This window comes from Mus musculus, chromosome 1 (assembly GCF_000001635.26).
Source record: "Mus musculus strain C57BL/6J chromosome 1, GRCm38.p6 C57BL/6J".
NCBI lineage: Eukaryota > Metazoa > Chordata > Mammalia > Rodentia > Muridae > Mus > Mus musculus.
In genome coordinates, this window is record NC_000067.6 from 191,030,621 (window position 1) to 191,045,825 (window position 15,205).

At 44.6% G+C, this 15,205-nt stretch overlaps 1 protein-coding gene across 3 annotated transcripts; it reads left to right on the forward strand.

The window, feature by feature from the left end:
- Positions 1 to 5,288: 5,288 nt before the first annotated feature.
- Positions 5,289 to 12,322, forward strand: Spata45 (spermatogenesis associated 45). 3 transcript variants are annotated; one of them, NM_001379428.1, is made up of 4 exons: positions 5,289 to 5,338; positions 6,020 to 6,092; positions 8,925 to 9,236; positions 12,259 to 12,322. In NM_001379428.1, exons 3-4 carry the CDS (start codon positions 8,963 to 8,965, stop codon positions 12,276 to 12,278), a joined length of 294 nt encoding a protein of 97 aa, NP_001366357.1. In that variant the 5' UTR covers positions 5,289 to 5,338; positions 6,020 to 6,092; positions 8,925 to 8,962; the 3' UTR covers positions 12,279 to 12,322. The 3 variants fall into 3 exon arrangements, with proteins under 3 accessions (NP_001366357.1, NP_083612.1, XP_030099146.1); NM_029336.2 differs by lacking the exons at positions 5,289 to 5,338; positions 6,020 to 6,092 and adding an exon at positions 6,199 to 6,254; XM_030243286.1 differs by lacking the exons at positions 5,289 to 5,338; positions 6,020 to 6,092 and having other exon boundaries at positions 8,899 to 9,236.
- Positions 12,323 to 15,205: the final 2,883 nt, after the last annotated feature.

Consider the following 15,205-nt stretch of genomic DNA (forward strand, 5'->3'; position numbering starts at 1 on the left):
CCCTTTTCTGGTGTGTGTCTGAAGACAGCTACAATGTACTCCTATAAATACTAACTAACTAACTAAATAAATAAATAATAGAGCACGTTTTAAAAAGAGCACATTGATCCTCTACATCTTTGAATTGAACATCAAACCTGGGCCAGCCATTGCACACTTGTTTAACCTCGCTGTGACGGTGACAAGTATTGTTCCAGCTCTGAGGTTCTCACCAACCTCAAGTTCCTTTAAGCATTTTAATTCCAAGAGATTCTTAAATTCTTAAATTCTGTCTGATTCTGAGACAACAGTGTTACACTGTAGCCAGCCTGCACGTGTTATACTTCTGAGACAACAGTGTTACACTGTAGCCAGCCTGCACGTGTTATACTTCTGAGACAACAGTGTTACACTGTAGCCAGCCTGCACGTGTTATACTTCTGAGACAACAGTGTTACACTGTAGCCATTCTGCACGTGTTATACTTCTGAGACAACAGTGTTACACTGTAGCCAGTCTGCACAGGCTTAGGAGATACTTGACTCTGTTTGAGGTTTAGTGAGGGCGCTCTTGGTAGATTAAAACTGTCCATCATAGAGTCAGAGAGATGACTCAGCAGGCAGTTAAAAGCATTTGAAGAGGACCTGAATTCCAGTCCCAGCTCTCACATGGTGACTCACAACCATCTGTAATTCTGGTACCCAGGAGTCTGAAACTCTCTTCTGGCCTATGCAGGCACCAGGCATGCATATGGCAAAATAAACTAAGTCAAAACATTCTTAATCACTCATGATGGGATTGTTTATACAATGGAAACGGAAAATGCTGCATTTAACTATTCAACACTACTGAAGTTCAAAAAAAAAATCTGTTGTGGTTTGAATCATCAATATCTCCCCAGGTCTTGTGTGTTAAAGGCCTGGTCCTCAGATGATGGTTGTTCTGGGAGGCGGTGGGACCTTTGGCAGAACCTAACAGAAGGGAGTTAAGTCATCATCATTGGTAGGTCCTTGGAAGGGACGTTAGGACCCAGCACCTTCCCTTCTCTTCTCTTCTTTGTTACCATGAAGTGAAATGCTTTATCCTCCCTAATGCTCCCTGTCATGATATCCTGCTGATGTGTTTACAAAAAGATAAGGGGAGAAGGAATATGTTTTGGTGGGTGTTGGGGAAGGGGGTGCCTCAGCGGGCCCATGCCAAGGCATCCCTTCCCCCCTGAGGGACCAGCCACACAACCTATATAGTACAGAATAGAGTTTACTCAGGGCATGGGGAGGGGAGTTAAGAGGGTATTAGAGATGGGGTGGGGGGAGAGAAAGAGAGAGAAGGGGGAGGAGAGGGGAGGGGAGGAGAAGGAGGAGTAGAGGGGTAGAGGCAGGCCATGAGCACCTGAGCGGGTAGGGAATGGGGGGGAGGGGAAAGGGGAGAGGAGATAGAGCAGGAGCAAGAAGGCAAGAGCAAGAGAGAACAGAGGCAACAAGCAGCCCCTTTTATAGTGAGTCAGGCATGTCTGGCTGTTGCCAGGTAGGGCAGAGTTTAGACAAAATGCTAACACCTGCTCCACCAGAATACCAAAGTAAGGCGTGAAACACATGGCCTGGACCTCTGAGACCATGAGCTACAATAAACTTTCCCCCTTTAAGCTGATTTTCTCAGGTATATTGCCAGTCATGGAAAACCTGACGAACGTATTATCTAAAATACTTAAAATAGTATTTACAAATTTAAACTTAGATCAAAATTATTCCTTTAAACATTAAAATAGAGACTTGAGAAACACCTCGGCAGTTAAGAGCACTGGCTGCTCGTCCAAAGACCCAGGTTCAATTCCCAGCACCCACACAACTGTCTGTAACTCCAGCTCCAGGGGATTTAACACCCTTACACAGAGAGACATGAAGATAAAACACCAATGCACATAAAATACAAATAAATAAAAATCATTTAAAATAAATAAATTGGGGACTAGAAAGATGGCTCAGCAGTTAAGAGTCCTGATTGCTCTTCCAGAGGTCCTGAGTTCAATTCCCAGCAACCACATGGTGACTCACAACCATCTGTAATGGGATCCAATGCCCTTTTCTGATGTGTCTGAAGACAGCAATATTGTACTCACACACATAAAATAAATAAATATTAGTAAACAAACAAACATTAAAATAACAAATGTTTTTGGGGCCAGGGACATGGCTCATTGGTATTAATCTGGTAAAACCTTGAGGTTTGGTCAGACAAAAATAGACTTTCTATCTTCTTGCCTATCCCTAGCCAGTGCAAGGCACGTACTTCCCAGGAATCCCAAGGTTTCTATTTGTGTGGCGTTCAGAGAATCACTATCCCCAAAGCTGTATTAGATGGACTGTCTGACACAGCAGGGCCACAGGGAGGATCCTAATGCAGGGAGGTGGTAGCAAAGGAAAGACCCGAGGAAACATGCAAGCAAACTGTACCCATCTCCCCACGGTTCTACCCCATCATTATAGGTACAATACGATCTTTAGCATTAATAATGCACATGGCATCTCAAATAACTATTAGCTGTTGGGGCATAAACCATCTAAATCAATTTTTGTTTAGTTTTTTTATTACTTATTTAAAATAAAGTTTTTCATTGTTTTTTAATTTTTTTTACTTATTATGTTTACAGCATTCTGCTTGCATGCATGCCTGCAGACTAGAAAAGGGTACCAGATCTCATCATAGATGGTTATGAGCCACCATGTGGTTGCCGGGAATTGAACTCAGGACCTCTGGAAGAATAGACAGTGTGCTCTTAACTGTTGAGCCATCTCATCAGTCCCCTTTTCACTGTTTTTTTTTTTTTTTTTGAAACAAGGCTTTACTGTGTAGCCCAATTGGGCCTCAGATGCCTGTCTCTTGTCTCAGCTTCCCAAGATCTGGGATCACAGGTCTGTACCACCACATACAACTCAGTTAAGCCATCCTTGATAGCCTTCCCCTAGCATTGGTCTAGACAGGAGTGCTCAGCAGCAAGTCAGAGGATGAGCATCCCTAACACAGCTGCAGATACTTATTAGCTACCCAGCCTGGCTAGTTTCAGGTCAACTTGACACAAGATGGAATCATCAGAGAAGAGGGAGAGACAATTGAGAAAATACTTCCATAAGAGCAGGCTGTAGGCAAGCCTGTAGGGCAGTTACTCAATTAACGGTGATGTGGGAGAACACAGCTCATTGTGGGTGGTACGTCCCTCGACTGTGGTCCTCATTCTATAAGAAAGCAGGCTGACAGAAGCTGGAAAGAACCCAGATGTCCCTCAACAGAGGAATGGATACAGAAAGTGTAGTACATTTACACAATGGAGTACTACACGGCTATTAAAAACAATGAATTTATAAAAATTCTTAGACAAATAGATGGGTCTGGAGAATATCATCCTAAGTGAGGTAACCCAATCACAAAAGAACACACATGAGATGCACTCACTGATAAATGGATACTAACCCAGAAACTCAGAATACCCAAGATACAATTTGCAAAACACATGAAACTCAAGAAGGAAGACCAAAGTGTGGATACTTCTTAGAAGGGGGAACAAAATAACCATGGAATGAGTTACAAAGTTCGGAACAGAGACTGAAGCAATGACCATCCAGAGACTGCCCCACCTGGGGATCCTTCCCATAAACAACCACTAAACCCAGACACTATTGCAGATGCCAACAAGATTTTGCTGACAGGAGCCTGATATAGCTGTCTCCTGAGAGGCTCTGCCAGGTCCTGACAAATACAGAAGTGGATGCTGACAGTCATCCATTGGACGGAGCACAGGGTCCCCAGTGAAGGAGCTAGAGAAAGGACCCAAGGAGCTGAAGGGGATTGCAGCCCCTTAGGAGGAACAACAATATGAGCTAACCAGTACCCCTCAGAGCTCCCTGGGACTAAATCACCAATCAAAGAAAACACATGGTGGGACTTGTGTCTCTAGCTGCATATGTAGCAGAGGATGACCTAGTCTGTCATCAATGGGAGGAGAGTCCCTTGGTCTTGTGAAGGTTCTATGCCCCAGTGTAGGGGAATGCCAGGGCCAGGTAGTGGGAGTGGGAGGGGATGGGATGGGGAATGGGGGTGGGGGGGTGGGGGGAGGGGCGAGGAATAGGGGATTTTCAGAGAGGAAACTAGGAAAGGGGATAACATTTGAAATGTAAATACAGAAAATATCTAATAAAAAAGAAAAGGACTGGAGAGATGGCTCAGCAGTTAAGAGCAGTGACTGCTCTTCCAGAGGTCCTGAGTTCAGTCCCCAGCAACCACATGGTGACTCATGACCATCTATAATGGGACCTGGTGTCTTCTTCTGGTGTGTCTGAAGATACCTACAGTTTACTCATATAAATAAAATAAATCTTAAAAAAAAAATAAGGCAGGCTGAGCAAGCCATGAGGAGCAAGGCATTAAGCAGCACTCCACTATGGTCCCAGCATCAGCTCCGGCCTCCAGGTTCCTGTCCTGCTTGAGTTCCTGTCCTGACTCCCTGTGATGAGGAGACATAAGCAGAATAAACCCTTCCCTCCCCAAGTTGATTTAGTCATGGTAATAGTAACATGATAATGGTAACATCACAGCAATAGTAACTCTAACAAGACACTACCACAGCAAGCAAACTCCTCGGGTCCAGACCTGAGAGTCTGAGGATGCTGACAAACCTTCCCTTTGGTCAGATGAACGGAAGAGCTGGTGTGGCTCAGTGTGCACACTGGAATAGAATGAAGTAAGACTGTAGCAAGGTTTCAGGTGGTTAGTAAACCGAAATGTTTGGAGAACTCGGGTCAGCCCGGCCTTAAAGTGCAGCCTGCAGGGAAAGTGATCTCTGAGAGAGAGGAGTCTGTGGCTTGAGATGTTGCAGGTTGGGTGACTTATCAGATGAGCTATTCCATTGTAAAATAGTGGCATTTGGGTGCAGCATGATAACTTTCTGAGTTAATAACTTAACCTAATATATATTTTAGGAAAACTAATGTTAAAGATCTTTTCAGCTTTCTTAATTCCATCAAATACTTAAGTTTGTTATCTAATCCCACACCTCCATACTGGTTAGCCCGTCTATAGCCAGGTAAGCCAAAGCTCACAGTGTGAACATCTTCCTCCAGCTGCCCCAGAAAGGAGAGAATCCAGATAGAGCCTGGATTTAAAGATGCGGAGATTGTGCCTAGTGGATGTGTGTTCTCTTGATAAGCCCTCAGATTATCTGTGGCATCCTAAACAAAGCTGCTCTCATCCCTCCAAACACTGCATCAGTCTCCATGGTTACCACACCCCAGGTTCCTTACACTTGGGTGAGTTAATGCGTGTTTGCTGACTCATGCTTCATGAGCGGATGTGTAAACTTTCAATACAGGTCTTTCCTCTATCACTAATTCCTGCAAGAGGCAAAAGAAATTCTTTTATATTTCTGAGATTTGTTTCTTTGGATTTTCTTAAAAAGCAAAAGATCTTCTTCTGAAAAAAGTTATCTGAGCTGGGCATAGTGGCTCAAACCTTTAGTCCCAGCACCCTGAGGCAGAGGTGGAGGTGGAGGGGTAGGCAGGGGGGGGGAGGGGAAGGGGGGTGGAGGAAGAGGCAGATAGATCTCTGCGAGTTTGAAGCCAGCCTGGTTTAAACAGTGAGTTCCAGGACAGCCAGAGCTACAGAATGAGACTCTTGGTTTGGTTTGGTTTGGTTTGGTTTGGTTTGGTTTGGTTTGGTTTACAGATATTTGAATAGTCCTCTGTATAAAATATGAAGGTAATTTTTTTCCCTTTGGAGATGAGATCATGTGATGTTACTTAAATTGGTTCCAAATTTCTGGGCTTAAAATTCTAGTGAGCTCCTAGCACTTCTCTTCATGGAAGCACGCTCTTGCTAGTCACCATTTTCCTCAGGAGCACCAGGCACAGAATGAGTGGTCGAGAAATTAAATTGCAGTGAGTGGAAGGCAGATGCAGCACACACAGTTTTACATATATACCTTATGTAATCCCAACTCCTGCCCTATTATCTGCCTTATGACTTAACGATTATCTTTGTTTCCATTTTACAGATGACTTAATATCTCACTGTCTTTATCTAAAGACAAAGGTCAAGTCGTCCGTGCAAGGCCACCAGGCTAGGAGGTAAGAGGTCTCTGGCTCAGGACTCCCTCTGTTAACCAGGGTTCTAAGAACAGAATGGAGCTGAGGTGGCAGAGCTCAGAAAAGTCTATCACCAGGGCAACAGTCCAGTGGGCTGATCCTCACTGTGGACTTCAGACAGGCTTTGGGTTGGTGTTATTAAAGGTAATGCATTATTGATGTACCTGTAGGAATGACAATGCTGTTTCTCTCTGTAGATTGTCATTTCTATTATGGGAGTTGTATTCATAAAAAGACACTCTAAATACTAAACTGGCAAATACCAGTCTCTGAGAGGATTCAGCTCCTATAAGCTTTTGGTCAGCCAGTCAGTGTGTAGACTGTATGTTGTTATTTTGATATGGGGTCATAGTGTATTGCCCAGTCTGTTCTTGAATTGCTGGGCTCAGATGATCCTCCTGACAGCCTCCTGGGAGGCACTGGGACACTCAACCACTGTGCTGTTCTGTGCACTTGGCTTCCATGGACTGTGAGAGCCATGACCTGGCTTGACCTGGGCTAGCAGATCTTAATGAGGGGAAAGCTTAAAACATGGGCTCTACAAATCAGGTCTGCCGTGTCCAGCCTCGTGTTTTCAAGTATCTTCCGTATCACAGATAACACATGCAGCTTCTAAGACACTGTGAATGAGCTAAAAGCCTGCGAGATCGAGCTGTGGAAGCCGACCCGTCCCTGTGCCAGTCACACCAAGGGCCACTTTTCTAGGCTTGTAGACTGTGCCGGATGGTGCTCACCAGGGCCTCAGACATGGCTAGGTTCTCTGCTCTCAACCTCCTGAAAGTCTCAACTGATTTTTAAAAACAAGGATCTGGCAGTTTTTGCTTCACTGGATCCCACCATTCTCATCACATCATGTGTAAAACAGATTAGTAATTGGGAGACCAAGGTATACGGTCTACTTATCAGATAGAATTACCTTTCTTCCTTTCTTTCTTTCTTCCTTCCTTCCTTCCTTCCTTCCTTCCTTCCTTCCTTCCTCTCCCTCTCCCTCTCCCTCTCCCTCTCCCTCTCCCTCTCCATTCCTTCCTTCCTTCCTTCCTTTCCTTTCCTTTCCTTTCCTTCCCTTTCCTTTCCTTTCCTTTCCTTTCCTTTCCTTTCCTTTCCTTTCCTTTCCTTTCCTTTCCTTTCCCTTTCTTTCCCTTCTTTCCCTTTCTTTCCCTTTCTTTCTTTCTTTCTTTCTTTCTTTCTTTCTTTCTTTCTTTCTTTCTTTCTTTCTTTCTTTCTTTCTTCCTTCCTTCCTTCCTTCCTTCCTTCCTTCCTTTCTTTCTTTCTTTCTTTCTTTCACGGTGCCGATTATGTGATAGATAGATTTGTTGAGGGTGGCAATAGTAAACTCTTCATAAGTGTTAGCTCATTTAGTCTGTATGATACTCTGACCTGGGTAATGTTTTCACTGAATATGTCAGGAAGCTATGGCAACTTAAGCTAGCTATGCACACAGTAGGTAGCTATGCACACAGTAGGTAACATAGCTAGTATGTAAACCCAAACGACTGGTAATCCATGGTTTCACCACCAGACTCTACGGCTGAGTGTTGGGGTCTAACTTGTAGGTGATTTTGATTTTGTGATTTCAGTGAACACTCACACTGTGGTATATCTTTTTCAGTAGATTTATAAAATGGGCTTTTAACAAAATATGAATCTTATTGTCATGTGTTTGATATGTGCATATCTAGAGGATAGTGAAACTTTTTAATGCCAGGCTTGGAATGTTCTTACCTCAAATATGCAATTCCCAGTATCCCCAAAAAGTATTAAAGGAGATAGAATTTAGAGTTTAATTTCTTACAAATTAGCATCTTTAAAGCTAACAGTAGGTTTATTCATAATCTTATTTGTTTAGGTTTGTGTTTTTCATTTTTGATTCAGGGTCTCTATACATAGCCCTGGCTGTCCTGGAACTCACTATGTAGGCCAAGATAGCCCTGAACTCTCAGAGATTCTCCTGCCTCTGCCTCTCTAGTGCAGGATATACACCATCACACCTAGGTAAATTGCTCTTGATAGTTTTTATGTCACATTATTAATAGGTACTGAGAATGATAGATTTTACTAAAGCAACTCAAATTATTCATTGTTAATTATTCTACATGACATTTTAAATTCCTTTAGCTAAAAATTGCCAAATCCAGTGTTGAGAGGATTTTTTTTTTCTTCTGCAATAGATATCTAAAGAGATCTAGTTAAGTTACTTGACTACCAACAGACTATTTTAGGTAGCCTAGATATTACCTTTTATATGTATTTTTATTATTGTTTTCTGAAGCAGGCAGGGACTAACTCTAGCCCATGCTGGCCCAGAACTCTGTAACCAGGCTGGCCTTGAACTCAATGCAGTCCTTCTACCTTGTCTCCTGAATGCTGAGATTACAGATGTGAACACTATACATACCCAGGTTCAATTGCTTCTTAATGGGCCCTTTCATTTTACTGTGTTTAAACCGTGGTAGATATTGTAAAAGATAATACTACAGATATACAGATAAAAAGGCTCTAAGCTCACAGATTTCCCAAAGTGGACAGATAAAATGGGAAAGATGCATCCATCAGCCAGGGAGATAGAAACATACCCTGCTGGTGGGCCTGTCTTAGATCAGACACCAGTTATCGTGACAGGCAAATACAACATGACTTGTTGGACATAGCTGAACTTTGCAGTATTTGGGGGGCAGTAATGACCTGAGTTGGTTCTGTACCACATTTTGGAGCATGGTCTTGCAGAAGGAGAAAGTCCTGGTAGATGTGGTTATGAGGTGAAGTTTGCTTCTGAGTTGGACAGAAGACTATTAAGCATGCTCAATGTGTTGGCAGGGCGGCAAGACTCAGCTGACCACTGGTGTGTTGTAAAGATGACATCCATGAACAAGGGCAACGAAGAGAAGACACAGGGAGCGAACAGGAAGCAGCTTCTGGAAGAGTTGAACGAGAAGCGCGAGTCCTACTGCCTGGTGGAAAGAAGCAACGAAGTCAACCTGCTGAGAGTTCAGAAGAGGCACTTCAGCAAGGCCTACCAGACCTTAGCTTGCATGCATATCAAAGAATCTGTTCCCGAAAGTACCAGGACCTCCTGGGTCAAGCATGATCTCTCTGTGCACAAGGAGAAAAGGCACTTTCTGCCAAAAAGTAAGACCATAGGGTCAGACTCCGACCAACCTGTAGGAAGGATAAGTAGAGAGAGAGGCTCAGCAGACTTCCTGGGTCGAAAGTGGTTCCAAGGTCTTGCCCTTGGGAGTCTCTGAAGGTGATGTGTCTGGAGGCAAACATAGATTATTTGGTATAAGGCCCACAATAGACCAGAGACTCATTTTCTTGTGTCTATAGGAACCCAGGCCCTACCACAGGCCAGGTGGTTCACAGTTAGGTGTTTGGGCGCTGCAGTCTGCACTCCCAGCCGACTGAGGTTGCACTTAGCTGCTGAGGGTCTGACAATTACATTTGAGAGTTGCATTCAGATAACTTCTGTCTCACAATTTCTGTGCTTTAAGGAGTTTTTATGTTCAGAATGGAAGTAAAATGGAGTTTTAGTAACAAATGTGACACACAACACCTTGAGAAGCATTAATAAAAATATGGAGGGGAGTGGTCTGGGGGAGGGGAGGGGCCTGTGGAAGGGAAGTAGTCTGGGGAAGTGGGGTGATTGTTTTGGTATTGTTTAAAATATGGATTGTGGATATCTGTTACTGTAGTCAAGGCAGGCAACTGATAGTGTTTTCTCATTTATTTGGAGAGAGTGTGCATATGTTCTTATATTCAATATAGCCAATACATTATTAATTTAGTTTACAAAGAATGGCCCACATTGGCCTTTGTGTAGCTCTGACTTTGCTTTTGGCCAGTGACCTTAGGTAGTGATATAGGGAGGTGTACAGTGTGACATGGGAAGTCTAGACACTGCATTGTGATTGTAAATTAATCGGTAACAATTGTGTTTCTTTTGTGAAAGCAAGCAAGCAAACAAACAAAAACCAACCATCTTTACAAAGAAGGAATGCTTTGACATTCCTAGTTATAAAAGAAATGCTACAGCCCTTCATTCTGCTAAAATTATTGAGAATAATATTGTGTCAGTTCTCAGGACTTTGATGGTGGGGAGAAAACCCACTTCTTTGAACTAACATAGGAGACAACGTTAAGGAACATACATAGTTTCATACACCACAAATCTAACACATGCAATCCCATAGCTAAGTTTCATAGTGTCAAACTGTAAACCAATAACTCCAAAACATATTTAGAAAGCCCTTTGTCTTTGATTTGAGTTTTGATCAACTGAGAAATAAGATAGAGATAAAAACATATTGGCTTTGTTTATTGAAAAAAAAATCTTGGGCTGGTGAGGTGGCTCAGTGGGTTAGAGCACCCGACTGCTCTTCCGAAGGTCCAGAGTTCAAATCCCAGCAACCACATGGTGGCTCACAACCATCCGTAACGAGATCTGACTCCCTCTTCTGGAGTGTCTGAAGACAGCTACAATGTACTTACATATAATAAATAAATAAATAAATCTTTAAAAAAAAAGAAAAAAAAGAAAAAAAATCTTTACTGAAGAAACTCACTAAGAGCAGTCAAGTAGCTGCCTCTTGTTGACCTAAAGAGCTGGATGGAGACTGACCTAAAGAGCTTGTTGACCTAAAAAACTGGATGCTCTAGACTGAGAACAAATGAGACTGAAAACCCTGGAGGCCAGCTAGTGCAGAGAAAATTCTCATTTGTTAAATTAGGAGCTGGGACATTATGACTTGATAAATTAACTTGGTAGGTTTCAACACATACTAAGGCACAACATTTGCTACAATGTAACTTCCTCATTTTGGAAGACAATGGTCCCCTATGCTCTGAATGTTGAAGTATGAGGGGCTACAACACTGGCCCTCCTGGTCCTCTCTAGGGTAGCCTCCTGCAGGCAGCTGGTAGACTTAGTTACTTTCTGTTACTGTGGTAGAGCTCTATGACCAAGGCAACTTATAGAAGGAAGAGTTTGGGGTACAGTTCCAGAGGACTAGTGACCATAATGGCAGGGTGGAGGCAGCAGGCAGGCATGGCAGCCCGAGCAGGATGCTGAGAGCTCACACCTTGAATTTGGAGCACAAGGCAGAGAGCTCTCTGCAAGGAGAGTTGAGTGTTAACCCCTTTAAGCTCACTCCCAGAACACACTTCTGGCAAGTCCGCACCCTAAACTTCCCCAAACAGCACCAGGAACTGGGGACCAAGTGTTCCAATGCCTATGGGGGTGTTCTCCTTCACACTTAACTGCTAGGGGACTCACATTTCGTCTCTTTTCTGGTAACCCCACATTTTAATATCTGACCTCTCTTCTGACCTTTGGCCATGTGTACAGTCACATTGCCACTTCACTTGAAGTCATCTGCAGTTTAGTATTGTTGAGACAAAATCCCTGTTACCAACCACGTCTCTTACCACCACCCAGCCTCACCTTCCTCACTGGGAAAGTGGCCAAAGACCCGTGTGGAACTCACACCCGATACTCAGTGTGTCCGCAAGTCCTGAATCTGAGCCCTGCCACTGCCCTGGTCCAGCCTGTAGTCACAGAGTGGATCAGGAGCCTCAGGCTACCCACCTGGCACTCTTCTGTTCCCAGGACAGCCTGTGTGAACTGATCAGAACATGTGTTGTTACCTGCTACACAGAACTCATGTGTGGTTTCCCACTACACTGAGGATGGAATCCACACTCCCACTCTGTACTACATGACTCTCCATGAATAGGCCCGGCCTGTCTTTGTACAATCTCCTCTGCTCACCCAGGCTCCTGGGCTTTGCATTCTTCCTCTTCTGGGACATGTCAGTGCTTGCTCCCACCTTGGAAACTTGGCTCTTCTCCTAGCTCTTTGTCTCTGCGTCTCTGTCTGTGTCTCTCTGTCTCCCTCTCTGCCTCTCTGTCTCTGTCTGTCTCTCTCTTTCTCTGTATCTGCCTGTCTAAAATATGCAGTGACTATCATTAATCCCCGCACAGGAAAGGACAAGCAGAAGAGTAATGGCCTCTCTGCCCTTCGTGTTATTCTAGAAACTGTGCAATAGATTAGATTTCCGAAATGCATTTCTTTCTGATGTTTTGATTATGAGCCTAGCCTTTAACAGCTGAGTCATCTCCACCAGCCCAATAAATGTATTTTCTTATCTTTCAGATAATGCCATATTTGGATGAAGTATATCTCCAGAGACACACAAATAAACTCTCTTTCATCAGTCTTCAATGTCTGCAAATTATTTAGAAACATTAACTATAAAAGAAACTGGCCTGGTGTCATGGTGAACACTTGTAACCCCAGCACTTAGGGACAGTGAATTCCAGGCCAGGCTGGGCTATGTCTCAGGACCTTGTCCCTAAAAGGCTGGGGACGTGTAATAAAATAAGACTAGAACTAAGTTCTCACTTCCCAACAGTAGATACTTAGCTTCAAGAACCCTGAAGAGATGCTTGCTCCTTTCATGACCATGGGCATTGATTAGAGATACAAGACTCTTGGTTCATGCCAAAGAACTTAGGTTCTAGCTGTAGGAAACCTACTCCCTTGCCCCCCCAGCCCACTGCCTCAGGACACTCAGAGCTAGGCAAAGCTGCCAGGTAGATATACACAGGATTGGGCTGCCCAGAGGAGAATCTGTGCTGAGCACAATGGACCCAGCCTTTGCCCGCAAGGAGGTATTAATTATCTTTACTATGATGTAACAGGTCTACCTCTGCTCCAGAGGGAACTTTTATCTCCTCTGTCTTCTGAGTTGCTCACCTGACCCCAAGGCTATCAGAGCCTCTGTTCCCTGGCTGGACAGAAACAAGGGACGGGATCCATAGAGTTTATATCCTAAGCAGCCCAATTAGAGATGCCATGGCTCGGTATGATTTAGGAATGAACACGAAGCAATGAATGTCAGGTTACACACAGAGGTTGCCTCCCCTCAACCTCCTTTCCCTGACCATCCTGTTGGTATGCCCCTGCCTTCGCACAACTGGGTGCAGTTCCCCGAACTTGCCTTTGTCTCTTAGCTCCCTTCCCTGCCTGTGATTTAAATGCCACCTCCTCCATCCCTTCCTGTAGCCCTGCCCACTAGACATTTCTCCTTTGCCCTGTATACCCTAGAGCAGGCAGGCTCAAGCTAGGCAAGAACTCAGAAGTACAACTGTATCTGGAGCTCACCCTACCTGAAACAGCAGGCATGGAGCCCCTCATCTCCCAGGAGTTGGCATGTGGTAGCACTTTTCTCTTCTGCCCTGGCTTTCTGTAGTGTGCATTCACGTGCATGCAGGATTCTGTCTGCTTCCCTGGTCCTTTGGAGAGAACATTAGTGTGGCAGCATTGACACTGTATTCATAGACAACTGGCACCTCCTCCCTAAGCCCCTACAGATAGATATCCATGCCCTTTCTCAGCACTGCAATGTGCCTGGAAAGATGGGGTGGCAGAGCTAGAGGCCGATCAGAACCCACAGACCTTGACCACTCAAGTGGGCCACTGAACAAGAAGGGCCTGGGTCAAGGTAAGGGCTGGGTTGTGACTCGGCATGAATGGGCCGTGTGAGGAGGAGATTCCACTTAGGAGCAGAGACCAGTGTATCTGCATCTGAATCTCTTGGAGATTTTGCTGAAAAAGCTCTTTTGCACTATGCCCCCCTTTGTAGGTATTTCCTCCTCCATGATCATGAGGCAGGTAACAGAGAACAGTCTGGAACTCAGACATTGTCAGTAGGCTGGAGTGTTGGGATGCCTTTTATCTCAGCACTCAGCAAGCAGAGACAGGGGCATGTTTGTTAGTTCAGGGCCCGCTTGGTGAGTTCCAGGCCAGACAAGGCGACTGGGTTGGGGGTGAGGGGCAGGAATAATTAAAAAAAAAAAAAAACCAAAACCAATTACTGTGGCCATATTGGGAGGAAGCCAAGGCCATCACTATGGTACTTACATGACCTTTAGATTTAAACAGAGGGGGATGTATGTGTAACTAAGTAGTCCTGGTCAAGAACTAACTGTTCTACCCATCACTGTCCTGTAAGGTTATCTGGTAGCTTGCTAAGAGCTGTGTATTCTCTTCTTGGGAGACAACTTCCTCCTCTAGCTGGCATCATAATAAAGGCTTTCTTTTCCAAGAGGGAGATTCCAACCTCTGGAGGCCCATTTATTTAATAATCTGATAGCCAAAAGGAGGGGTTCAGGTGTCCCTTCAGAACAATGAAGGGTCCTGGATGTAGGTTCAAGGACACACAGATGGTTGGGATATTAACGCCATGGATAGACAACAGCATGGCAGGGACTCTGAAGAGGGGACTAGGGACTCCTGTCCCACAAGTCCCCCGGGTGAGATCCTGGAATGTAGTTCCAAGATCTAGTCTGTTGGCGAGAGATGCACTGTGTTCTTTGTAGGATGCCTGTCAGTGTCTGTGAGAGGGGAAGAGCTGCTGTGTGAGGTACTGTGACAAGATCAGCTGACAGATTCTAAATTATTCTTAAAAATACCTCCACTCTTGCCAAAATGCCAGGGCTAGGGCACTATCTCAATCACCCCGCTCAAGCCTCCCACCTGGGCAGAAACATTGTGTACGCTTAGACACAAGATTCTGGGCTTCCTAATTTCAAGAACCAACTAACAAGCATGTGGACAAGCAGGGCCAGTCTCTCTTCTCCTGTTATGGTCTCCATCCATGAAACCAGCCAAACATATCTCATCACACAGTCACAGAGGCCTGCTCAGTTCCTCAAAGGTCTGTCTGTATTAGCCAGGTGCTGTGGTATGAGGCCGCCTTGAGGTGGGGTGGGTGTGGGTGCAGGAGATATCTCAGTACTTTCACAACTTCTGTTTCTTCTGACCAAGAACATTATAACCCAAAGAGGCCCACAGACTACCAAGCAGATCTGCCATGTACACACTAATCAGTAAGCATTCAAAGACAAACACCCATGGGGCATCTTCTATAAGCTAATTAGTGGGGGGAAGCAGGGGAAGGGTGTCTTTCTTCCCTCAAGTGGGCAACAGCTCAGAAGCCACTGTGTGCTTCTCCCGTCTACTCCAGGACTCAGCTACTGAAAGCAGACCACGGTCATGGTCAGAACCTAGGGTTTCTGTGTCCAAGACAAATCATTCC

Coding starts and splice junctions, on each gene's coding strand:
- Spata45 (XM_030243286.1), top strand. CDS start 8,906: ATGCTCAATGTGTTGGCAGGGCGGCAAGACTCAGCTGACCACTGGTGT. Junction 9,237..12,258: donor AAGGCACTTTCTGCCAAAAA/GTAAGACCATAG, acceptor CTTATCTTTCAG/ATAATGCCATATTTGGATGA.